General features: G+C 31.3%; 2 protein-coding genes across 2 annotated transcripts in view; one reads left to right on the top strand and one right to left on the bottom strand.

Moving 5' to 3' along the window:
- LOC114391200 (protein FAR1-RELATED SEQUENCE 5-like) overlaps positions 1-27,713 on the bottom strand; it is a 61,724-nt gene that overhangs the window by 17,711 nt on the left and 16,300 nt on the right. The window lies entirely within an intron of this gene.
- LOC114391201 (auxin-induced in root cultures protein 12-like) lies at positions 3,034-4,167 on the top strand. The gene has a single exon (XM_028352238.1). It carries the CDS (start codon positions 3,121-3,123, stop codon positions 3,856-3,858), a length of 738 nt encoding a protein of 245 aa, XP_028208039.1. The 5' UTR covers positions 3,034-3,120; the 3' UTR covers positions 3,859-4,167.

Raw genomic sequence — 27,713 nt, 5'->3', positions numbered from 1 at the left:
TGGATTTTCTTAAGGTATTACTTTGAATTACATTGTTATTTGTTTTTCACCATTTTTTCATTTTTTTTACTATGTTTATAATATTAATGGATTATATTTTATTCATTTATTTGAACAAATATGACTGCAACAAATTTGATTGTAGAAAATCTAGTTCCAGTAAAACTTATTGCAAGAAATTAGTCTGTAGAAAATAGTTGTGATTTAGATTATTTGATAATATTATGTTAATTGTATTGAATATTTGGATGAATCATGATATAAAATAATAGTTCTAAGAAAAAAAAGATCAAATTTAAATAGTTAACTCATTGACCCGAATAGAACCAAATGAACTGGGTTTAAAAAAAATTGTGAAAATGAAACCGAACCAAACTAATCAAATTTGATTAGGTTGAGTTTTGAATTTGATCAAAAATAGTCTTAAGCGGCCCGTGAACACCCCTACCCGAAAAAGTGTGACATAGCGACAAATTGATCCTTAAAAGATAAAAAAAAAATATAAATTTAGTTCTTGAATGTGCAAGAAATGCAACAAATTAATCTTGCCATTAAATTATTGAGACTATTTTATCATTAAGTTGTAATAATCAAAAACCAATTTAATAATAAGTTATATTTTTTTAGGTCACTTTAACATTAAGTTATAAAATTTAGAAACAAAATTTTTATTAAATTATCTACGGAATTAATTTATTGCCTCTTTTGCATATTTAGATACTAATTCAAAAATTTTATTTTTCAAGACCGAATTTGTTTGTGCATCACACTTAAGAAATAAATTTGACTATATACCTTTATTTTTTATTTAGTGGATGTTTAGATACCCGTTGATTCAACGAAGAAAACAAACATTCTTAGACATAACACAAAAATAACTTATTACTTTTGAGAACACGACAACTAAATGATTTCACAAAACACAGAGTAAAAATAATTTAAGAGATTCATTAAAAACATATGATTTATTTCCTATTATGCAAAATAGACAAGTCAAAATCACATTAAAAAAATAAGACAGGTCAGAATCACAAATTTCAGATTAAAACCTATTAAAGACATATGATTTATTTCATATTATGCAAAATAGATAAGTCAAAATCACATTAAAAAAAAATAAGACAAGTCAGAATCACAATTTTCAGATTAAAACCTAATAAATGCATGTGTATTTGAAAAATAGAAAACACAAAAGATGCGATGAATTTGTATGACTTATTAAATTAGTCTATGGAAAATATAGAATTAATCAAACTTGATAAGATAGATTTTTAAGATTCTTGAACGTGCATTTGCTTAACTATATTAGTTTTCACATCACGAATCCTTAAGGCTAGTTTTTCTTTTTAGTATTTTTTTGTTGTACCCTTAAAAGACTAGTTGGACTGACAGTCACATGGAATACGCATTAATGAATTAATTTGACAATTAAATGCATATACTATATTTCTAAAATCAAAGCCACGGTCATAATTTCCATATTTAAAATTGATAAGACTGACACGCTATTCTTTCATAGAAATAATTTAATTTGTTTTGGGAAATAAGAAACAATTTAATTATTCCCTATAAAATTAATTTTTTGTCAGAGCCCCATTAAATTATTAACTATTCAATACCATTTCAGCATGATTTAATACTTTTTATTTACATGACCAAAAAGTATATAAATTTTTCTTCCATGTTAATACAAATGACTTTCAATATTTTTTATAAAAATTAAAAAATAACACAATTAGCAAAACAATTTTGTTAAATGTCTTTATTAATTGTTAAAAAAAGTAATGCACAAAATACCTTAAAATCATCGTTTAATTATTTATATGAGAACAAAGTTAGAATATAAAATTTAATATTTATAAAAAAAACTTATAAAACCTGACTTAATATGAATGTTTTATTTGAATAGATGAAATATCATTCTATAATGTAAAAAGAAGAAGAAAAAGCACTATGTCTATCATTATGTGCGATGAATCTGTCAAAATTTTTGTAATAAATATCTTAAAAGCCAGCTAAATAATAATATAAAAACTCTTTTATACCAATGTTATATATCTATTAAATAATTTTATTTTGAGAAACATTAATATATAAATTGATGATATAAATTTTTTATAATGTTATGTAATTATAAACTATATAATAAAACTATTGACTTTCATACATAAAAGTTACATATATTATTTTTTTTTAGTTGTTGAAATTGTAAAAACTTTTACCCAATGAATTAAATTCTTATTTTGTACTATATTAAAAAGAAAGAAAGAAATAAAACAAAACAAAACAAAATAATAGTATACCAAAAGCATATTTTATACTATTTTTGTACCTAATTATAAACAACAAAAATTAATATTTTTACTTAAATATAAATAAATTTTAACTACTTTTAAATTATATCATTTTAAAAAAACTCAATTAATTGTGATTATAATTTCAACGAAAAAAATTATTTCTTAGATGTGGTTAATAGAATTAAATGGTATTAATTAACTTTTTAATAATGTAAAATTAATTATTTTTGCTTATATTAATGATGCAAATGATGCTTTATTAAGACCAAAAATTTATTTTTATACTTATGTAACATTCCAACGAATGATATACAATTTATGAAAATATATATTTTTAATTAAAAATAAAATAATTTAAAGAAGTTAACTAATTTTTTCAAATATGTATTTTTCTGCTTATAATCAAGATAATAGACAAGAGAGGGAAAAATTTCCTCTTTTTGATTTTTTTCCAACTTTTTTCTAACCAAACCAAACCTTAATTAACTAATTAATTATACAATTTTTCTAATCTATGTAACCTTGCCCAGGTTAATAATCTTCATTAACGGTCCACTTTTGACAAACTTTAATGCAAAGCGAGATAATTTTTTTTTACAAAAAACTATACAATTAATTAACTAATTAAATTGATTAAAAAGGAGTCATTAACAAGTTTAACCTTTGCACAGGTTTTCAAATCCAGCTTTCTGCTCTCCACACGCTCCCACTTCCATTATATATATATCTACTCTTCAACTCCCAAATCCATTACTACTAGTGACTTCTTCATTCCATTTCCTCTTTCTCTTTCCATTGTTCTACTTTTTCAGTCCCACCACCAATGGCACTCCATGATCTACCCTTCACACCCATGACCACCATTTCCCTCTTCATCATTCTATTTTCTCTATTTTCCACCCCTTCCCATTCTGCCCTCACTTGTGCTTCCCAGAAGCTCAACCGCACCTACGCCAACTGCACCAACCTCCCCACCCTCGGCGCCACCCTCCACTTCACCTTCAACGCCACCAACCGCACCCTCTCCGTCGCCTTCTCCGCCTCTCCTCCCTCCCCCTCCGGCTGGGTCGCCTGGGGCCTCAACCTCGCCGGCGGCGGAATGCCCGGCGCCGAAGCCCTCCTCGCCCTCCCCTCCACCTCCGGCTCCGCCGTCACCCTCCGCCGCTACAACCTCACCTCCTACAAGAGCATCGACGTAGTCAAGGCCTTCACCTTCGAATCGTGGGACCTCTCCGCCGAAGAGACCAACGGCGCCATAACGATCTACGGCACCGTCAAGATCCCCGATTCGGCGGAGAACGTCAGCCACGTGTGGCAGGTGGGTCCCGTTGCGGCGGGGGTGCCCGCGGTGCACGGCTTCAAGGACGACAACATTCACGCCAAGGCCGCTCTCCCCGTCGCGCTTGCGGGGAGCAGCGGATCGTCAGCAGCGAGTGGCGAAAACGCGACCACACCCGCGAGTGGGGACAAGAAGAACGGTGCTGCTGCTGCGGAGAGGCTTGGGTTGGGTTTTCACTTTTGGTTGGTTTTCGCATTGATGGTTGGTGTTGTTGCTCTTTGATGTGATTTTATTTCACCTTTTACCCTTCGAGAAGGGTCATTCAATAATTTTCACTGTACTGGGACATTTGCATTTTTTAAAATATTTATTGTATTGTAGTTTTTTTATCTTTTATTTTTCTGTACGCGTTGTTTTGGGGGTTTTATTTGGGGAGGGTAGATCCGTTGATGGGTTGTGCCTGTTCGGTTAGAAATTCTGTTTTTAGAATGAACGTGTAGTTATTGGACTCAGATTTTTCGTTTTATGGGATATTGTAGTTGTTAGATTTTCGAGATGTTGATATGATGATAACATTGCAATTTCTGTTTATTTTATGTGAAGTAATTTTACAATTTTTATATAAGAGAAACTAAATTACATCGATCTCTTCACAGATGAAATTATATGGATCTTATATGGGTTTTATAACTTTTATATTTTATTTTAATTTAAAAATTTGTTATCTATTTTCATATTCTCTATGGCTTCTATTTAATACAACGTACTTTTAGAATGCATAAGAAAAATAAACAGCAAAATCACGTGAAATTCATTGTTTTACACCTTTATTCATTTCTTTTCTCTCAACTAACCTTTAGTGAGACCATATTAGAATTTTTTGTTATTTTTAAGGTTTATAACAAATTTTTCATATTTGTAAATAACTAAGAGAGTTACGATAATGTATAAAAGTGCTAATGTAATAATTTTTTAACTAAATAAAAGAATTAGTGTAAGAACAGAAAAAAAAACCCGAAAAATTGTTGTAGTCTAATCTCACGAAACCTCCTGGTTGTCGCTATCGGATTAATTTGCTCTATAAAAAATGATGTTAAAAGTGTCAAAAGAGTAATGTTAAATGTTACTACTATAAGGCTGCAGAATTTTGCAATTGACGAGACGGTTCTACTTCTCTATTTACTTCTTTGATAAGGCTGTTTGAGTGTGCATTTTCTAACGAGTAATGTTATCCTCAAGCCATTTATAGTAGTAATATTTTTGTCTTTTTATGTAAATTTAAATTTAAATTAAATACATTGATAGAAGTCATAGATCTCCTCGTGGGAGTTTAAAAAACGACTGCACCCTGTGTTAGATCTTAATTTTGTGTTTGCTTTTCTCTTTTATATAATAAAAAAATATTTAATATTAAATTAAAAGAATGACTGATACTCATGCATTATTTCTTTAAAATTGTACAGGATTTTTATTTCACAATCAGAGCAGGCTTAGTTACTGGCATAAATTCTCTTTATAAGTATCGAAGTTTGTTATAATCTTTAAGATTTGAGTATCTGTACTAATGATAGTGATTAGAGTTTTAACTTTATTCCGCCCCCCTCCTAAAAAAGAACACTGTATTCTGAAATGCAATATCTCTTCTATTTTAAAGAACTAAAAGTTGGAGATAGTGATTTTAGAGTTTCAACCTAGTACCATACCATCTCTTCTATTTTAATGAACAGGGACTTGGAGATAGTGATATTTTAGAGTTTCAAGTTTCTACTAGTCTCTTTTATTTTAATGAACTTGGACTTGGAGGTTCAATTTAACCAAAAACAGGGAAATTACTTTGGTAACCCGGTCAAATCGGCTACTAAATAAGTGTGGCTACTCCCTAAACAAATTAGCATATATGTGAGGACCAAGTGGGTGAGGAGTTTTATTGCCACTGAATTATTGGTGCGTCTCGCACTTTTCTTCCTTTATACTACTACTATCCGTTGCTGCAAATGGGTTGTAAGTTGTAGTAGCTTCCAAGCTTTTTATGTATGTATCTCGTTTTCTGTATCTTATTCATTAATTATGTAATTACTCTTTAAGTATTAAAGTCAACTTCATTTTGAAATTTATGTCTTTGTTCGAGGTGATATAATTGAGCATAATTATGCGTGTTTGAAACCCAGCAGAATCGATTCCAGCAGCAAAAATCAAAATCATGGTGGATAATTGAAAAAATAGAAGCAACAAAAAGTTACTTCATTGTAACAGTTAAGAAAAATCAATTTGGAATGACTGCAAGGCGTATCCAAACATACGCAATGGGGAAGTGTTTAAGGCTTCAACTTCAACACAAATTATCGGGTTGGAAGTGAATTCAAGATTTTCTCATATTTGTGAAGCCACACTAGTTTCTATTTTGAGGCGTCAACACAAATTATGTCACAAATTCTTTATAAACTAATAATGGTTGTAGTAGAACGCTAGACTATAATGAAACTGAAAGAAACGAAGACAAAAAAAATAGGAATATAACTTTAAGTTTAAAAGGATTTTTATGTGATTTTTACATTTCTCTTGTTCGAAATTCTCATATTGAATATCTTTGGTTTTGATTATCAAGTCTGAGTTTATAATTTCTAATTTGTATATAACAGGATTTTTTTTTCTAATATTTAATAGGATCTTCTCCTATTATGCTTGTTTTATTTACCAAGTCAAGTGTAATAATAATAATTAAATAATAAAAGAAGCTACAAATAAAGACAAATTTAAAATAATGAATATAATATAGATCAGGGAAGGTGGCAGAGTCTCCTATTTATATTATATTATATTTTATCAGAAATAAAACATGATTAAAGAAAAACACAATTATAAGCAAAAAGGTATCGAGTCGAGTGTAATAATAATAAGTAAATAATAAAAGAAGCTACAAATAAAGACAAATTTAAAATAATCAACATAATATATATCAGGAAAGGTGGCAGAGCCTCTTAGTTAGATTATATCATATTGTATCAGAAATAAAACGAGATTAAAGAAAAAATACAATTATAAAAGTAAGCAGAAAGAAAGATCGATTTAGATGGATAGAAGACACTCCTCAAGTGGACACGATAAGTTATTTTATTTAAGAAAAATATAGAATATGATGATCCCATTTTATTTTTTTATAGAAAGAAGAACCTTATATATTTTTTGGATATTAAGTCGAGTACTAAAGATCAAAGTTGTATCTTGACAAGATGTGTCTTTCTTCTAATCAATTCTTTGATAACTTTGTAACAGTAACATTTTGTTCTTCTTGGGCGTTCCCAGAGTAGAAAATGTCTAACGAGTCTTCCATGAAAAGATCACTAGATGGAAATGGAGGAGTTTGTTGTCCATGACAACCACTAGCCTCATAAATCTCTTTATCCTTCTTCTCCTTTTGGAATAATTGAACCAATTTATTGTTATGTTCAACCGGGAAGGGTTTAAAAAACTCCTCATTGTATGTTGGCTAGAAGAGCTTTGTATCATGGGTCTCTCTTATCAGATCAAAATCTTGTTTGTCTAGTTCTAAGAAAAACCATTGGTACCCTTGTATTTGTTCCCTCATGAGGTTGTATTGGTACTGTATGTTGCCCTGTACATCCCAAGTCTTGTATTCATCATTGAAAAAACAGGGAAAATCCCTGTGATCCTCTGGTAGGAGTTTCATAACATGACAGGGATAATTTTGAGCTGAAAAGTTGCTCGAGCAAGTTACAATTTTGATGGAAATATAATCCATCATTTCTGCCTGTATTAGATTTATAGCTTCATTTATAAAAGGGTTAAACCCTTCAAATTTGTCCGAGGGAGGGATCAGGATTGATTCTAGACATCCATAGTCTAGAAGACTTTTTGTGGAGATTGCCAAGTCTTTATATCCGAAAGACTTGAATTGGTCTAGGTCTAGTCTGGCTTGCCTAAAAAGAAATTTTATTTTGCATGGACAATTAATTTTGTCTTTGCAGAAAGGCGTTTTTCTAGCACACACAAATTTCTGGTTGAAATAGGCATGCACACCTATGTAAAGGCCAAGAATCTGGGTTTGGTTGTTGTGTACCCTAAACAGTAATTTCTGTATTTTCTTGAAATGTCTAGGTTCAAGCAGTTTATTGGTCCGAGGACATTTGGGTTGATAGAGTCTTTATAGGATTTGGGGGGAGTTTTGGCTTGGTCAACATTTATGCCTATGGTTGTAGTTTTTGGCTCAAGGACCTTCTTAATTTTATTAATACCAGTGGTATTTAATTCAAGGATTTTTTCTGCTTCTTCCCTTGAATAAAATCCTTTGTAGATTGGGCTTTGAAAGTGGTGTAAACACCTTTATGGGGTCCTCATAATAGGACAAAAGCTATATAACCTTTCCCAGAAAGAGAGGCTTTTTGTAAGGAGGGGGGCTCATTGGTTATTTGTTATACAAAAATTGTATAAGACACAAATTATGCCCTTTTTACCGAACAGACGAATTGCTCATCATTGTTTGTGTTTTGGAATATTCCAAATATTGTCAATAAGGCAATTGAATTTATCATTGATGGCTTCTCTACCAGGGTAGTGAAACTCATTCGTAAGTACTGATAATTCTTGATTGTCAAACTTCATTTTATGTTTTATGTTTTGGTAGGAGACCTTAGAGGGCGTCATCTTGTCGGATTCCTGCAAAACGAGAAAGAATATCAGCAGCAACATTCTTAACTCCTTTTATGTGTTCAAAATTTATTTTTATTCCGTTATGATAAACATATTCTTGGAATAAAAGCCATCTTTTGTGAGGTTTTTTATCGGTATTTATTTGTTGGCTACCATAAACTACTATTGCTTCACAATAAGTTCTTATGGTGATTTCGCTTTTGTTGACCAGAAAGAGTTTAAATCCTTCTAAGGCATTTATCATGGCACTGACTTCATAATCTATAGAAGTTGAGTATACCTGTGGTTTCGTGTGGTATTTTCCTGAGGCATACCTATAGATTTCTTCATCATGAATTTTTTCATATTTCTTTTTCTTTTTCTTTAGGATGGCTCCCTATCCTTGCTCACAACCATCGCATTATATGACTAGGTAGTCAGAATCTAGTGGGAGAGATAAATATGAAAAATTATTAACCATTTTTTTATTTTTTGGACCAATTTTATATCCTCTGTATTAAATTTTCTCAGTACAGTTAAGGAAGTCTTGTTGTAAAGAGGAGTTGTATATTTCCCTTAAGTCTTTAATAAAATTTCTTGCATAATTAAGTAAGCCTAGAAAGGCTCTTAGGGTTTTTATATCTTCCATTTTGTCTGGAAAACCAAGGATTTTTTGGGAGATGTGAGGCTGAAGCCTTATTTTTTTTTCCTATTTTTGTTCCTAGGAAAGAAATATGGGTTTTACAAATCTCCATTTTTGACTTTGAAATAATCAAACCAATTTTTTCAAATAAGTGAAGAACTTGTTTAAGATGTATATAGTGTTCTTCCTTAGTTTTTGAGAAAACAAGTACATCATCTATACGTGAATTCTTTGTAATTTCCAAAAATGTTATCCATTTTTCTTTGAAAAATTTGTGGTGCATTTTTCAATCCAAAAGCCATTACTTTCCATTTAAATAATCCTTATGAACAAGAAAAGGCGGTCCATTTTATTGAGTCAGGATGTTTTTTTACTTGGAGAAATCCTGATTTTAAATCAAATTTTGAAAACCATTTATAGCCTTTTGTATCCTGTTTATCAACACATCTTTAGAAGGAATAGTATATCCATTTATGTGAGTGTTATCATTAAGCCTTTTATAATTATAGACCATCCTAGTTTTTTTCTCTTTTTTGTTTTGAATGTTTATTAACAATGAAAGCAGGGCTTCCGTGAAGACTAGTTTATTTTCATTTATTTGAGTAATTGCCATACCTCAAATATCTGAATTTTTATTTTTTTATTAAATTAGTTTTTTATTCTCTAATTTATTTATTTTTGGTTTGATTTTTATCTTTTAAAGTTTTTTTCTCTTAAATTAGGTCTTTTAATTTTTAAAATAAGTCCAATTAAGTTCTCGCCATCTATTCTGACTAAATTATTAATGGTGGAGTGTTTTTTTAGGCTAGTTCTTGTAAAAATTGGTGATGATTAGTGGACCCAAGGTCTTGAAACTCAAGATTCGATGTAGTTAAAATAAATAAAAAAATTTATTTAGTTAAACATATGTTTTAAGTCATTTAAAATTTTTACTTGGTGAAATTCTGATTTTAAATCAAATTTTGAAAATCATTTGGCCTTCTGTATCTTATTTATCAACACATCTTTAGAAGAAATAATAGTGTATCCATCTATGTGAGTATTATCATTAAGCCTTTTATAATTATAGACCATCCTAGTTTTTTCTTTTTATTGTTTTGAATGTTTATTAACAATGAAAGCAAGACTTGCTGGGTTCTATAACCTTTAAGTCTAAAAGGGCTTTTACGTGGTTTTTACATTCCTCTTGTTCGAAATTCCCATATTGAATATCTTTGGTTTTGATTACCAGGTCTGGGTTTATAAGTTCTAATTTGCATATAACAAAATCTTTTTCCCAATATTTAGTGGGGTCTTCTCCTATTATCATTGTTTTATCTATTGTATGTTATCGAAAGTTATGATTTTATTGATCTTGACGGAATTGTAGTAAGATTCTGCTACATATTTTCTTGGTAAGAATCATGAGATGTTTCTAAAGTGCTTATCCTACCATAATTTTGTGATTCTTTTATTTTACAATTATCAGGTATGTCACAAGGACATTGGTTATTGGCATTAAATTATGCTTTGTTCGTAACTCTGATGTGAGTTCGTCTATTATGGGTGACATTTGTGAGTCTGTAGAGATTAGTAAATAATCTTTTGTAATAGTGACTGATCTATTATCATGTATGATAAAATCAAGTCCTACAATCATTTTTTCTTTGACAGGTTGTAAATCTACTATGCTTTATTTATAAAAAATTTGTTGTAAAAAATGTCACATTGTAGATAGTTGAATAGTTAAACAAATCATGTCATGTATATGAATGGGGAATGTTTATTGTCATTAGTTAACAAGTCCCGTATCCCGTATTAATTCCTTAAAAAAAAAAAAAGCAGTCCCGTATTAATTAAAACCCACAAATAAATTTTAATACTAGTAGTTTTTGTTTAATTAAATTTTATTAAAAAATTAAATTATAATTTTGATTAATAAAAAAAGAAATAACAAAAATTAATCAAATAAAAATACTACTAATAAACATATCGGAGTGGTTAATTAATAAGCACTCCCTCCCATGTGAATGGTACCAAGATGAAATTTGGTAGTTTTTTATGTGTGGCTGTGAAGAATTTGGAACAAAGACTCAAAACAAGAAGGGGACAAGGGCATGAATAATTGTGTTTTTTAATGAAAGTTGTTTCGTCCTTAATTAGTGAGTACACATGCAATGGAAAGGAAAATATGGCTTATGGCATGGGTGGCAACATCAATGTAAGGCCGTCGGCCGTTGAATCTCAAACATCACAAGTCAATATCAAATTTCATTCTCTTTCTCTCTGTCTTTTTTGTTTTACTTTTTTTTTTCTTTAGCATAATTTAAAGTTGGCTTACATCATGCAGACATGCACTTTGCAAAAGCAACGAAGTCTTGTAGATGTACACAGACAAATGCAACGAAGTTTGGGTAGCTCTTTATTAAAAGAAAGACACACACACACACACATAAAAAATCCTATACTAACATGTATTGACGGATCAAAACTAACATATATTGAGAATTATTTGATAGTTAAATAGGGAGTGTTCATAACACTCCTGGCGGAATAACAAAGTGTAATACTTCCAGCAAAATAAGATGATCTATTTTATGGCTAAAATATACTATAACAATAATAGATAAAAAAAATAATTGTTTACCCGGTTGTCAATTCTTAAAGTATCGAAATTTTCTTTAGTTGTGTAAAGATTATACACGCATCCACACCAAAATCAATACATGCTATTAATCTTTTCAAATATGGAACAACGAAAAATAAAACAACTTAGTAGGTGCAGTTGTAGTGGTCTAGGAATGACACTCATATTTCCACCAAATTCAAATTACTTTGCTTTATTATATTAATATTATTTATATTTTTGGTATTAGCAAAAAATATAATAATACTTCACATAAAATATTTATTTGATTAAATTCTTTAATTTAATTATCAAATAAAATATTTTCTTATGTAAAGATTGTGTCACTCATTTGTATATGACAATGTAGATTCAGTACTAAGCTCATCGTAAATTAATCATTATTCAATTATTAATTAAGGTAAGCATCAACACTCTTTAATGTCTCAATAGTATCAAATCACATCATTTACTTTCAAGAACCAATAGAAAAATAATATAATATTTTCTTTCATTAATTACAACTTAAGGTTAACTCTAGAGTGTAATAATATTGTCAAATTCTAATAAATTAACATATTATAATCAATGAATAACTTAAGAAATTTTTTCGTCTTTCATTCAACTATCATGACTAAAGTCTTAACTGTATCATAGAGCTCAAACTCATTACTAAAAGTTGATGAATTTATTCTTCATTAATCATTAATTCTATAAGTATTTAATCATATCCAATGTTCATTCAACTAGTGTCTAAGACATGAAGTATTTGACATTAAAATATAATAAATAACTTATTAATTACTATGATAATTTTAGGTCAAAGGAAACTATTATATTTTTTTTAAGAATTTCCCATTGATAGTTTGAGGTATTGTTAATCATTAGGAATTTTCAATTGAGTTAGTTCAATTATGACATTCACATGTGCATCATCTATCACTACTAAAAAAATTATTTTTATGACGATTTTTAGGGATTTTTTACGATGATTTTTAATCGTATTTGAAGCCACCGTCGTGGAAAGTCAATCATCATGGAAAGTCTTGATTTTCCACGATAGTTCTCAAACTATCTTAGAAAGTCCAATTTCTAAGATGGTTTTTCAGATAATCGTCTTAGAATATATTTTTTTAAAAAAATTAAAAATAAAGATGATAGTTACATAAAAGTGTTCCTAACACTTACAGCGAAAAAATTAAAATATATTTTGCATTCAAAATATACAATAATAGTAAATAGAGAAAAATAGATTTGTGTATCCGGATATAAGCTTTTGAAGCAACAAAATTTTTCTTCAATAGTCTAAAGACTTTACCTGTATTCACAATGATACCAATCTTTGTTGTCAACTCTTTGATGAGTGAAACTTTAAAGAGCAAATTCTCTTTCTACTTTTCAGGTTTAAAACTAGACTTGAATATTTCTAGTTTGTGTGATACACTTTGTTTTGTTTTACGTAGATGCTTCTATTTATAATGTTAAAGAGATATAGATTTGAGCCTTTTTTCAAAGAAAAAAAGAAAATATCTTATTTAAAATAATTTCATATCTTTTTATCTTTATAAAAATAAAATTATCTCATATATTTTATTGTAAGAAGTTTCCTAATGTAAGACAAAAATAATTCACAATTAATCACATGACTAATTACGACAATTAATCACATGATGATATCTAGCAATAGAATATTATTCTTATTTTATGGACAACTTTCGCATTTATAAAATAATACACCCTTATTTATATTAATTATATTCTTAGTGCTAGCAAAAAATATAATAATATTCCACTAAAATATTAATTTAATTAAATTAAATTCTCTAATTTAATTATTAAATAAATTATTTTCTCTTGCAAAGATTGTAACACTCGTTTGTGTGTGATCTCGTAGGTTCAATACTAAATTGGTAGTAAATTAATTATAATTAATTTACTAATCAAAGTAAGCGTTTAGCAACACTTCTTAACGACTAGATAACATGAAGTAATATCTTTTACCTTCAAGAACCAATAGAAGAACAATGTAATATTTCCTTCCCTCATCTATATCTCAAGGTTAACTTTAGAGTATAGTATTATTGTCAAATTCTAATAAGGTAACACATTTAATCAATGAATGACTTAATATATTTTTTTTTCTTTCATTCAATTGCCCTGGCTAAGGTCTTAATTCTTTCGTTAGAGCTCAAACTCATTAGCTAAAATTGATGGATTTCTTCTTGATTAATCATTAATTCTACAAGTATTTAATCATATCCAATATACATTCAACTAGTGCCCTATGACATTAGGTGTCCAAAATTAAAATATAACAAATAACTTGTTAATTACTATGATCATTTCAGTTCAAATGAACCTATTATATTTCTTCTTGAGAACTTCATATTGACATATCAAGGTAATATTAACTATTATAAATTTTCAATTGAGTTAGTTCAATGATAGGATCCACATATACATCATCTATATGTGCAATTTAATAAATTAGATCTATTAATTTTTATCCAATAAAGACCATGATAAAGGACTATCCAAGGAGGAAGAGTTTAACTTGGGTGGGCTCAACATGGATGGACCAATCACTTGAACAAGGGATAAGAGATTTCAATAAGAGTTTGGGATAGACTAAATTCTCTCATGGAGGAAAAAGAAGAAGTGAAGCTCATAAATTTTAGTCAACTTTTAGAATAATATTTATTTTCATTTTTAATTGTATTTTGTGCATATTTTTGGACTTGTAATGGGCTGCCACTTTTTATTGTTATTTTTAAGTCTTTTAATTATTATATTAGTTATTGGACCTTGGACCTAATTTAGAATTATTAGTAGAATTTATAAATAGACTTCTTAAACACTTTATTGGCAGTTTTTTTTATGAAATTTCATATTATACACCATTAAGAGAGTGTTTCTCTTGGTTCTTGTATAAAACCTTAGGTTCTGATAAAAAAATTCTATTCTTTGTGGTGAATCATCCTCAACATCAATCTTTCAAGATTGCGACGTTGTTCTTTTCATCTCCTTTTCTAATTCCGTCTTTTCCTCTTTATTTTCTCCAAATTCAGAGAGTCTCAAATAGATTCTCCAATTTGTTGATACTAAAAATTGGATCCGCAAATTAAGGTTCCATCAATTGGTATCAAAGCTTTGATTCTTGAAATCAGGTGTTATCTATTCTTTGTGTTTTCTTTTTCTTGTGTATTTCCTTCTTTCCCTTTTACTTAACTCTATATATTATTATTATTTCATCTTCTTTTTTATATTTCTTTGAGTCTATCTTTAACTCTATCTAGTATCAATATCTTTTTATCTTCTTTATATATATATATATATATATATATATATATATATATATATATATATATATATATATATATATATATATATATATATATATATATATATATATAAAATCAAAATTTGTGCAAAAAAAAAGCAAAGAAAGAAGTAAAAAAAAAAGAAAGAAATCTAGTTTTCAAATTTAGAGCCAAAATTCTATTACAATCCATATTTGGATAATTAAAGTTGTTAGGATTTGAATTTGTTTTTCAAATTTGGAGTCAAAATTCTATTACAATCCATATTTGGATAATTGAAGTTCTGAATTTGGAACCAAAATTATGTTATAGTCTAGATTTGGATCTAACCAATCTCTAATTTGCATTCAAATTTGAATTTCATGCCAAAAAAAATGCAAAGATGAATTTTGCAAAATTATGTTATAGTCTAGGTTTGGATCTAACCAATCTCTAATTTGCATTCAAATTTGAATTTCATGCCAAAAAAAGTGCAAAGATGAAAAAAAGAAGAAGAAAATGCAAAAGAAAAAAATTGTGTCTTGTTGGCTATTTACATCTAGTATAGTTTAATTCTTAAACAATTCTTTATCTTGATTTTGGAGTTGTTTAGTTTTGTAGAAGCAAAGCTTCATGATGAATCATGATTGATTCAAAGATGTTTTGATGATAACAAAGGTGATGACAAAAAGCTCAAAGGTCAATCAAAGAATGAGTTCAAGATGTTCAAGATAGAATCAAGAACACTTCAAGATTCAAGAGGAAAGTTGATTTCAAGAATCAAGATTCAAGGATCAAGCTTCCAAGAATCAAGATCAATATTCAAGACTCAAGATTCAAGAATCAAGAGAAGACTTAATCAAGATAAGTATGAAAAGGTTTTTTCAAAAACTGAGTAGCACATGAATTTTTCTCAAAACATGTTTACCAAAGAGTTTTTACTCTCTGGTAATCGATTACCAGATTGTTGTAATTGATTACCAGTAGCAAAATGGATTTGAAAAAGTTTTCAAATGAATTTACAACGTTCCAATTGATTTCAAAAAGCTGTAATCGATTACAATGTTTTGGTAATCGATTACCAGTGCCTTTGAACGTTGAAATTCAAATTTAAATGTGAAGAGTCACATCCTTTCACATAAAAGCTTTGTGTAATCGATTACACTGATTTGGTAATCGATTACCAGTGATTGTTTCTAAATAAATCAAAAGATGTAACTCTTCAAATGGTTTTTGACTTTTTCAAATTGGTTTTAAGTTTTTCTAAAAGTCATAACTCTTCTAAATGGTCCTCTTGACCAGACATGAAGAGTCTATAAAAGCAAGACTTTATTTTGCATTTTAGAACAATCCAATCAATCTAATACAATTCTTTACAAGCCGTGAATCTCTTTGAACTTCTTCTTCTTCTTTGTGCCAAAAGCTTTCCAAAGTTTTCTGGTTTTCTAAACCTTGAAAACTTGTGCTATTCATTCTTTTCATCTCTTCTCCCTTTGCCAAAAAGAATTCGCCAAGGACTAACCGCCTGAATTCTTTTTGTGTCTCTCTTCTCCCTTTTTCCAAAAGAACAAAAGACTAACCGCCTGAATTCTTTTGTGTCTCCCTTCTCCCTTGTCAAAGAATTTAAAACGGCGTAATCTGAGAATTCTTTCGATTCTTCCCTTTCCCTTATACAAAAGTTTTCAAAGGACTAACCGCCTGAGAATTCTTTTGTATCCCCATTCACAAAGTATCAAAGGTTTAACCGCCTGAGATCTTTGTCTTAACACATTGGAGGGTACATCCCTTGTGGTACAAGTAGAGGGTACATCCACTTGGGTTGTTGACTGAGAACAAGAGATGGTACATCTCTTGTGGATTAGTTCTAGTGGAGGGTACATCCACTAGGGTCAAAGAGAACATGGGAGGGTACATCCCTTGTGGATCTTTGCTTGTAAAAGGATTTTTACAAGGTTGAAAGAAATCTCAAGGATCGCAGGTCCCTTGGGGACTGGATGTAGGCACGGGTTGTTGCCGAACCAGTATAAAACTCTTGTGTGTTTGTCTCCTTCTTCCCTACTCTTTTACTTTCCGCTGTGCATTTTAATTTCCGCTTTTACTTTTGGTTAAGTTTCTCTTCTACTTCTGATTCACTTAACAACATAGTAAAAGCCTTAGAAGAGTAAATTTTTAATTAGTAAAGGTTTAGAAATAATTAATTCAACCCCCCCTTCTTAATTATTTTGAGGCCACTCGATCCAACAAGTTTGTCGTCCTTGGCATTCCTTTTGAGTATTCCTTTCATTATTTTTTTGCTTGTCTTTAAATTCCTTGGTTTTGTCTTAGAGTATTTCTATTCTTGGCTTCTTGAGTTGAATTTTGATTTGTAACATATTTCACATTGAATACTTCTTGATTTTGAGCTTGAAGGTTCTGCTTGAGAACTCAAGAGGAACAAGAGTGGTAAAAGGCAAAAGTGCATATTATAAAAGAAAAAAAGCCTTGAAAGAGTGATACATGAGTGAACTTGTGTGAAACACTAAGTTGAGTGGTGAGGTCTTATACTGTTTATTACTTGTGAACTGACTTTACTTGTAGATATGACTTCTACAAGTGGAGATGCTATTCCATCATCTCCAAAAACTGCAAGGCTCATGACAGAGATGATTAAACTTGGTGATCAAATGAGAAGAATGAGTTATGAAAATGAAGAAAGGATGGAGAGAATGAGAAAGGAGAATTATGAGAGTTTAAGAAGAATACACAGGATTAGTGAAGCTTTAAATGTGAAGATTGAAAATATAGAGTGAAGAAGAAAGGACAAATCATCTAATTCTTCTCATGGAGAAGATGAGGGGTGTGAAGAGGATGAGGGAGGATTGAGGAATGAAATGTATAGGGAGAGAAGAAATCATAGAAGATATGGAGGTAGGCAAAGGGAGAAAGGGATTAAGGGAATAAAGGTGAAGATCCCTACTTTTAAAGGGATTTGTGATCCATAAGTGTATCTTGAGTGAGAGATGAAGGTTGAGCAAGTCTTTGCTTGTTACAACTACAATGAAGAGAAAAAGATCAAATTGGCCTTACTAGAGTTTGAGGGATATGCTTTAGTGTGGTGGAACCAAGTGACGAGTGGTGTTGAGAGGATGAGAAGGCCTTTGATTAATGCGTGGCAAGACATGAAAAGAGTTTTAAGAGAGAGATTTGGGTTGTCCTATTATGGGAGAGACCTTCACAACAAGCTTCAAAGACTAACTCAAGGAAATAAGAGTGTGGATGAGTATTACAAAGAGATGGAGATGACGATCCATCACAGGACGAGCAGACATCTCTTAAGGTTTTGATGAAAACAAAGATATAAATTTATGTTAACCGCTTTGTTGCATGTAAGTCAACAGGAATAATTACTGGAAGGAACACCAGGAGAGACCTATCCATTACTGGATAACTCTTCTACTAGAAGCATGAGGTACTTGTCCAGTCCAACCAAACAACAAGTGGAAAAGCACTTTAATTGAATTATCAATTTATTCCAGTTTATATGATTATGTTTAAATGGAACATATCTGCGAATCTATCTTTTATTTTCTTTTATATGTTTAACGGTCACATTGAGTTATGAATAACAAATATGAAAAGTCCTAATCTTATCTGATAGAAACATGCAATATCCACTTAATTCAGGAAACAAGATCAATCTGCACGACGATTATAACACTCAATTCCAAGGATACTCTCCATAATTACAAGCATCTCTCTACCTATAAATACGACATCAAAGATTGAAGAATCTTGACGAACGCACATAGAAAGACAAGAATCGGGTATCAAGAAATGAGAGAAAAGAAAGGGAATATGTTAAGAAACACACTAAGCTTAAGAGAGTTCATCCTTTGTAATATACAAAGTATTAGTGAGAGATTAAAATCTTATTGTAAATCTACTCTTTGAGTGTTGTAATGAATATATGATTTTGAATCAAATTTTTGTTTGTGAAAGTCAGGAGTGGCTTAGTGACAAAACAATATTTGGGTGTTCTTAGATTTAGGGGTAGTCTAAGGGTTGTGCCAGGAGTGGCCTTGAGAATATTTGTAAACTAGAAGTGGTAGGAAAGAATACTTGTTGTAATCAAGTTTGATTAGTGGAACCCTTTACTGGTAGGTAAAGGAGAACTAGACGTAGCTTAGGTTGAGTGAACCAGTATAAAATGAAGTATTGTTGCTGCTATTCATTAGCTTATTAAAGTATTTCATTGTCCATTACTATTGCACTTTGCACACAAGGTTTTTACTGAAAGACAAGTTTTGCACCTCATTGGACAACAGTCCACCTTTTGTCACTGGATGAGGGTTTTTATAAACTTGTTTATTATAACATCTTCCATTGTGAAAAGGTTTTATATTTTGACTAACACACTATTCAACCCCCCTCTTCTGGTGTGATTTTTTGTATTTCACAAGATTCTCACATTGACAGTAGAAATCAAACCTACGTCCTTGTGGGATATGAATTTGTTCCTTGTCAATTGGACCAACCAATATTGGCAGATAAATTTAGTCCCTAGATTTTGGGGGAATAGTGTTTACATCCCTCTCTATAGTGAACAAATTTAACTATAAAAAAGAGACTGAAATGTAAATTATGGTCTTCTAAGGTTCTCAATAATAGAAAACTAATAGGATCTTGAAACATGTGATTCTCACAAATAATAGATAAAAGTGTGTACCTTTCTCCATTAATGAGACTTATCTCCGGTGTGCTTTAATTCCTTGAAAGATGAGAGAAACAAGATTTCACTTCTTTTGACTCTTCTTTCTATTCTCGCTATCTTTCATGATGATAATTAGGGCTGAGAGAATATTCTAATGTCAGTAAGGGGACCTTATTTCACACTACTCTCCCATCAAATAATAGTTGTTTTTAGAAACTTCTCCTGTAACATCCTTGATTTTTAACTTCTCGGTGGCTTTCACACTATGACACTTCACGTGGTGACATTTCACTCAACATCCTTGTTGGTCAGAACCCTTCACCGGTCAGAACCCTCTGTAGGTAGCTTTTCCCAAGACCTCGAGAATCAGTTTTATTTGCTTCTAGGATCATTGACTGATCCTACAAATAAACACAAGACTTTTTAGCGTGTTTTGTCCTCACTCACACGCTTTTTACCCAAAAGGTCACCCATCCCATTACTACTATAAGCCAAGCATGCTTAACTACGAAGTTCTTAAGTGATAGGCTACCAAAAAGTAAATGCATCTTGTTGGTATAGGTAGTGCCAATTAATTTCTTTAAGCCATCCTTAGTTGTACAATCCTATACCCGCATAGCTTTTGGATCTCTCTCATTCTGGTGTGATTCAATTAGGGTATTACATGCCTACCAGTTTCTGTCTGGTTCATCCTCGAACCACACCGTATTGGGAGAGAGGTTTGCTTTAATACCATTTGTAACATACCTGATTTTTGTCTTCTCAGCAGCTCTCACACTACAACACTTCACACGATAGCACTTCACTCAAAATCCTTGTTGGTCAGAACCCTTCGTAGGTAGTCTTTTCCAAGACCTCGAAAATCAGCTTTGTTTGCTTTTAGGATCAATGACTGACCTCACAAACCAACACAAGACTTTTCAGCGAGGTTTTGTCCTCACTCACACGTTTTTCCAAAAAACTTCCTAGAAGTCACCATTTCCATTACTACTCCAAGTCAAGCATGCTTAACTATGACGTTCGTAAGTGATGGACTACCGAAAAGTAGATGCATTTTGTTGGTATAGGTAATACCAATTAATTCCTTTAAGTCATCCTCAACTGTATAGTCCCATACCTGCACAACCTTTGGATCCCTCTCATTCTGATGTGATTCAAGCGGGGTGTTACAACTCCACTTAAGCCGACGACCCATTTACAAATTAGTCCATAATGATTAGTTATTTATTTGTTAGTCCTTAATAAGTCACATGCCTCTTACATGAGACATTAAATCTTACATTCTCTCACTTGGCACATGTGACATTACCTAACATCTTTGACGAATAAATAAATAAATAAAACTTACGTAATGCATATTGAAATGACTAAATTGTTTTATACATTAGGCACATCATAATTTCATAATTAAGAATAGGTACTAATTCAAGTCATGACGGTTTTACATCACTTAATCGACATAATCTCTTCCATGTACCACAAATTAGACTTATCCTTAATAAGAACGTAATTAGAACATAATTTCTTTATTTGAGACGGTACCTATTTACATTACTATAATACAAACATGCACACAAATGTACAGAACAAGTAATAAAAAACATATCATAAATGACCTCAAAGTGTCAACAATCCCGAACAAAAGTAAATAGTATACTCAACAATCCTTAATAACAATAATGCCCATATTTTCAACATGCTCAATAAATGTCTTAGGCGGTAATCCCTTTGTCAAATGCTTAACTATCATGAGATTTGTGCTAATATGTTTTATTGACACTCTTTGTTTTTGAACTTCTTCTTTCACAACAAAGTGCTTTAATTCCATATGTTTAGCACCATTAGAGCACTTGTCGTTCTTAGAGAAAAACATTGTTGCGTAGTTATCACAATACATTTTTAATGGTCTGACAACACTGTTGACAATTCCAAGCCCTAAAATAAAGTTTTGCAGCCAGTTAGCCTGAATTGTAACCTCAAAATATGCTACAAATTCAACTTTTATAATGGATGAAGCAACAACGTATTGTTTTGCACTCTTCCACGACATTACTCTTATGGCTAAAAGAAATAGAAATCCAAGGGTGGATTTCCTTGTATCCACACATCTAGCAAAGTCTGAGTCTAAATTCCCAATCACCTCAAGGTGATTAGACCTCTTATATGTAAGCATGTGATCCTTTGGTCCCTATAAGTATCTTAGAACCTTCTTTGCAGTTTTTCTATGTTCCATTCCCAAATTAATTTGATATCTTCCTAACATTCCAGCTATAAAGCTAATGTTTGGTCGAGTACAGATCTGAGCATACATAATACTCCCAACAACAGATGCATATAAAATTGCTTCCATTTGTTTCCATTCTAAATGATTCTTAGGATATTGTGTGAGACTAAACTTGTATCTTTTCTGAATTAAGATGGGTGTTGCTGAGCAATATTCCATCCTGAACCTCTCTAGTACTTTATTGATATGTGATTTCTGGCACAATCCTTGTGATTTGTTTTGAAATATTTCTATGCCTATCACATAGCTTGTCTCACCCGTATCCTTCATTTCATAATTACTAGGGAGAAACTTCCTAGTCTCATGAAGAAGACCAAGATCATTAGTTATAAGCAAGAAATCATACATACAAAATAAAAAATATAACCTTACTTCCACTGACCTTCAAATATATACATCGATCAACAATGTTTTTGTTAAATACAAAGGAAACAATGGTATAATTAAACTTCAAATACCATTGGTAGAAAACTTGCTTAACTCTATATATTTATTTCTTTAACTTGTACACCATGTGTTTCTTTCCTTCAACTAAGAACCACATTGGTTGGTCCATGTAAACATTCTCCTCTAAATCTTCATTAAGAAAGACAATTTTCACATCCATTTGATGTAGCTCCAAGTCATAATGGGCTACTGGCATCGTGATAATCTTGAAGGAATCCTTTCATGAGACTAGTGAAAATGTTTATTTATAATCAACACCATCTCTTTGAGTAAAACCCTTAACAAGTCTGGGCTTGTCATGTTCAAGGTTTCCATGAGAGTCATGGTTAGTTTTAAAGACCTACTTACAACCAACATTGTGACACCCTCTACCCCATACATATATGTACTAATAAAAGAAGTAAGAAATCATAATTAATTAAAAGCTTTTAAAACATTTAAAAAAATCCTTTCAAAAGGGTAAAAGGTTCACATTCACTTTCTTTTACATCATATTCAAACTTGTCCAAATAAATAATAAAGTCATCTCGGCTCAAACAAGGCCGTCTAAGGCTTCATACAATTATTATAGAAACCTATACCCCAATGTCACATCCTATCAGAGCATTGTGTCCCGACGTCCTTCAGCACAAGGTTCCTTAAAGCAATTCACCTAGTCATCTGCTCCCCCGAACACAAAGTTCAAGATCATCACAGGATCCAAACAGAAATAACACAGGGAGTGAGTTATCATATTCCTAAATAATGGAGAGAAACAAGATAACATGTAGGTATAAATATCATATAAACAAAATAAAACTTACTTAAACATAGCTCACGTTATTTCACCATTTTGTCGCCCAACATCACATCACAACACAACACATCTCATTCATTTTCACAACATTCACGTACTCAAGGATCAAAACACAATATCACCAAGTCAATCAATATCGATCAATACACAAACGTTATGCAATATATACACTTAGACTCAATACTATATGCAATGTGGTATCATGTTAGTGAAAAAACTCGTCGGACACCTAGGAGTACATGATAAGACAAACCACATACTAGTAAGTCAATTCACTCTCACTAGGTAAAATCATAGGGAGACCAGTCAGGGTCACGCTGTTTTGCGAGAATGCTCCAACCATATGGGATCAACATAGGCTTAAAGGAACACTCAAACCGAGTGTATTTACCCCCAAGGCCTACACTCCGAAGAGTCCGTCAGGGCCTCTCCCTCCTGATTCAGGTCCAACCCAAAAAACATTTTAGCACACAGACTCTATTTATGAATTGTACAAAACACACGACTCCTCAATTATTCTCAAAATAGTTTTATCTCGTTGCGCTTGTGATTAAACTCGTCGGTTCCCCACAGTGATTCCCATCACAATACTCGTCGCACATTAACTCGTCGCCTTTGAAGGGTTTTATAGTCGTGTGATTGTACAATTCATAGCTCATAACTCAATGCACATAACATCTCAATGCACACATATATATTACAAGTCAATATATACTCAATTTATCATATATATTCGGTCTCAATCACAATGGAATAGTATAATCTCAAAGTAGCATGTTATCACACTTCATGAATCATACACACTTTACCTATGAACTATGCAATACACACAACTACTCAATTATTTTCAAAGTCATTTTAACTCGTCACGCTTGTGATTAAACTCGTCGGGTTCCCACAGTGGATCTCATCATAATACTCGTCGGCCTTAAGGGGTCTTATAATTGTGTGATTGCACAGTTCATAGCTCACAACTCGATACACACATCTCATCTCAATACACATGTATTTCACCATTCATCACAGATTCAATTTATCACATACTCACAATTTGAATCACCATTTCATAATCTCAACATAACAATTTATACAAAAGGTTTATCACAACATGGGGAGCAAAACCCTTCAAATAATTTCACACAATTATATCAAAATCAATTAATCAAAATCATGGGTCAAAACACAAAAACATCAAGAGCACTCAAATTTATCAATCAATTCTTATCAGAACATCAATTGGTACGTAAAACAAAACAATATTGTATTTATAATCGTAAAAGAAAAATTATAATTCAATAAACATCCTAAAATAAACCCCAATTTAATCCTCTAAGTATCCCTACACATGTTCATTCTAACCCTAATTGCGATAAACTCATCTCTTACATCTAAGTGGGCTCGCATGTATATTGTGACAACAATAGCGGCATCTCTAGCGATTTTCTGAGATTCCTCAAGTTTTTCCTATAACTGCTCTAATAGGGTTCCCAACATTAGAGAGAATGAGAAGGGATTGAAGCCTCTATTCCATTGTCTACGTGTGATGAGTATATTTCCCTCCACGGATATTATTTTGCAAATCCGAACGGTGAAGATGTGCGGAGGTGAAACTCAAACCATACAACAAAATTTCACGACAATCCAACGGTTAACGAGTCCAGAATCATGGTTTTACTAAGACAATTTTGGGTTTCTACGGGAAAAGAAAAAGCTACAATGCAAAGTGTATTTCTCTCAAATCATACATTTTTTATTAATTCCCAAAGGTGAGAATGTTTAGAAATGAGTTATAAACCTGGTTCTCAAATTTCACGATGATCCAACGGTGAATGAGTCCGAGATCGTCATTTTTCTGGGACAGGTTTGGTGATATGTGGGAAAAAGAGAGGGTTTTGAAAGGAGGAGAAGGGAAAACGAAATTGAGAGGAAGAGGTGGCGTAGAGAGTATCGTCAGTCTGAAAACTGACCTAAGATGCCTTTATTTATATATAGGGTACTCATAGCCTATTATTTACTTTATCTATTTATTTTTTATTGTTTTATAAAAATGAACTCTATTTGATTTCCTATCAAATGAATAAATCAAATTTTTTTTTCTTCAAATCATTATTTTGATATAATTATTTCTTTTTATTTATTTAATTATAAAAATCTCACCATTTTCTAAAACTTTATTTTTTTTATACTAAAAAGCCTTTTTAATTTATTTACGAAAAATAAGATGTTACAAACATTCTTGCAATCTTCTAGCAATTCTACAAGGTCCCAAACACAATTTTGTTCCATGGATTTTAACTCTTCTTTCATGGCTTCCAACCACTTATCTGAATCATCACAACTTACGACTTGCAAAAATGAAATTGGATCATCATCAATAATGGTTAAGTTAATTTCTAATTCATGTAGATATACTAGATGGTCATTTGAAATAGTTGGCCTTCTTTTTCTTTGAGACCTCCTTAATGTTACTACTTGTGGTTCTTCTACATTAAGTTAGTTCTACATCATGAGTTCATTATTGTGTTGCTCTTCTTCATTGTTATTTAGAACAACATTTAGAGGAACACTCGCTATACTACTAGAGGCACACGTCAAAGCACTATAATTTCTTTAATTTTTCCATTTCGTGGAATTGTACTCCCATTGATTTCACCGTTTTCAATGAACCTTTCATTTCCAGTTTCAACAATTGTCATACTATGATTAGGATAGTAAAACCAATACCTCTTTATTTTTCTGAATAACCAATGAAATATTCACTAATTGTTCTTACATCCAATTTCTTTTTTTGGAGATTATAAATCCTTATTTTTACTTGGCAACCCAAAACATGCAAGTATGTTATGCTAGGTGTCCTATTAATTCATAGTTTAAAAGGTGTCTTTGGAACTACCTTACTAGGAACCTTATTCAACAAATACATGACAGTTTTCAATGCATACATTCACAAAGATATGAGTAAATTAGAGTTACTTAATATACTTCTAACCATACCCATTAATGTTTTGTTATGCCTTTCTAATACACCATTTTGTGTGGTGTAGTTGACATTGTGTATTGTGTGCAAATACCATGTTTCTGAAGGAGTTTAGCAAATGGACTTGGGTGTTGCCCAATTTCATCATACCTTCCATAGTACCCTCAACCTCTATTAGACCTTACAACTTTCACCTTTTTGTATAAGACATTTAAATAAATTTCTAAGGCATCTATTGCTTGAGATTTCTCATGCAGTAAGTAGACATAATTGTAACGTGAAAAGTCATTAATGAAGGTGATAAAGTACTTTTCCTTTCTAAAAGAATTAACATCAAAAGGCCTATAAATGTTAGTGTGCATAATTTCAAGAATCTGAGTGCTTCTTGTAGCACCTTTCTTTGTGTGTTTCGTTTGTTTTTCCTTTAATACAAGCCACACAAATATTCAAATAAGTAAAATCTAGATTTGGAAGAATTTCATTCTTTATTAATCTTTCCATTCTTTCTCTAAAAATGTGACCCAAATGTTTATGCCATATGAAAGCGGAGCGTTCATTCACTAAACTATGTTTAGTAGTTTAATGCCAACATTATGATGCAGAGTCAAAATTGTTTCAACATATAAACCATTTAAATTCAATTTATATAAACCATCACAAAGAGTACTAGTACCAATGAGATGATTATGCTTAAATAAACTAAAACATTCATTACCAAAATTAAAAAAGTATCCAATAACATCGAATTTAGATGATGAAACCAAATTCCTAGATAAACTAGGTACACAACAAGTTTCCAATAAATCTATATGATGTACAATGTCAAGGATTAACCGATAAGTCTTAACTGCTTCAACTAGAACTTTCACTCTATTTCCTATGAAGACGAATTTCTCATTTGGGCTTATGGTTTGGATTGTAAGAAACCCCTACATCGTAATAGAAACATGAGTCGTATATCCAGAATCAATCCACCGAGTATTATGGGGAACTTCAATCAAATTTGATTCAAACATTCATAAGCATTAAACTCACCTTTCTTTTGGAATCAATCCTTACGTTTTGGGATATCCTTCTAGAAATGTCTAGCTTTCCCACAGAAGTGGCAATTATTGCTTTTTGATGCTTTCTTCTGAATTGGCATAGATGTCTCATTGATCTTTAATGGCCTTTTTTCCTTATCATTCTTCTTCATAATTTTCTTTCCAACTCTTGATTCCCTTGGTGGCTTATATAATGGACTAAGTGACTTTGATTCTTAAGTCTTGTTTCCTCATGAACCAGCATACTATGCAACTCATGCACATTGTATTTGTCTTTCATGATATTATAGCTCATTTGAAGCAGACCATAATCAGACGGTAATGAGTTAAAAATAAATTGTACAAGGAAGTTCTTATTCCAAAGGTCTTAAGCCTTGCTGTAATGTTTGTCATCTCGATTACATGCTCATGCACAAGATGTAAACCATCAAGCCTCATGGTGGCCATCATACTCATTAATGTCCTAGCAAGAGACTTATCAGCTGTTTGGGTGCACTCTTCCACTAACCCCATAAATTCTTTAGCATTTTTGGTATCGGGGATAACTGTCTTAATGCTATCTACGACAATCATTCTCATGAGCATTAGGCTGAGTCTGTTATATTTTTCTCAAGTCTTATAATGGCTTCCTTTTCAATGCTACTAGCATTAGTAATAGCAATAGGTTTCTCTTCCAATACAACAAGATCAAGATCCAAAACACCGA

This window comes from Glycine soja, chromosome 16 (genome assembly GCF_004193775.1).
Source record: "Glycine soja cultivar W05 chromosome 16, ASM419377v2, whole genome shotgun sequence".
Lineage (NCBI taxonomy): Eukaryota > Viridiplantae > Streptophyta > Magnoliopsida > Fabales > Fabaceae > Glycine > Glycine soja.
The sequence above is the reverse complement of the archived record's forward strand: the minus strand, read 5'-3'. Positions and strand labels throughout refer to the sequence as shown.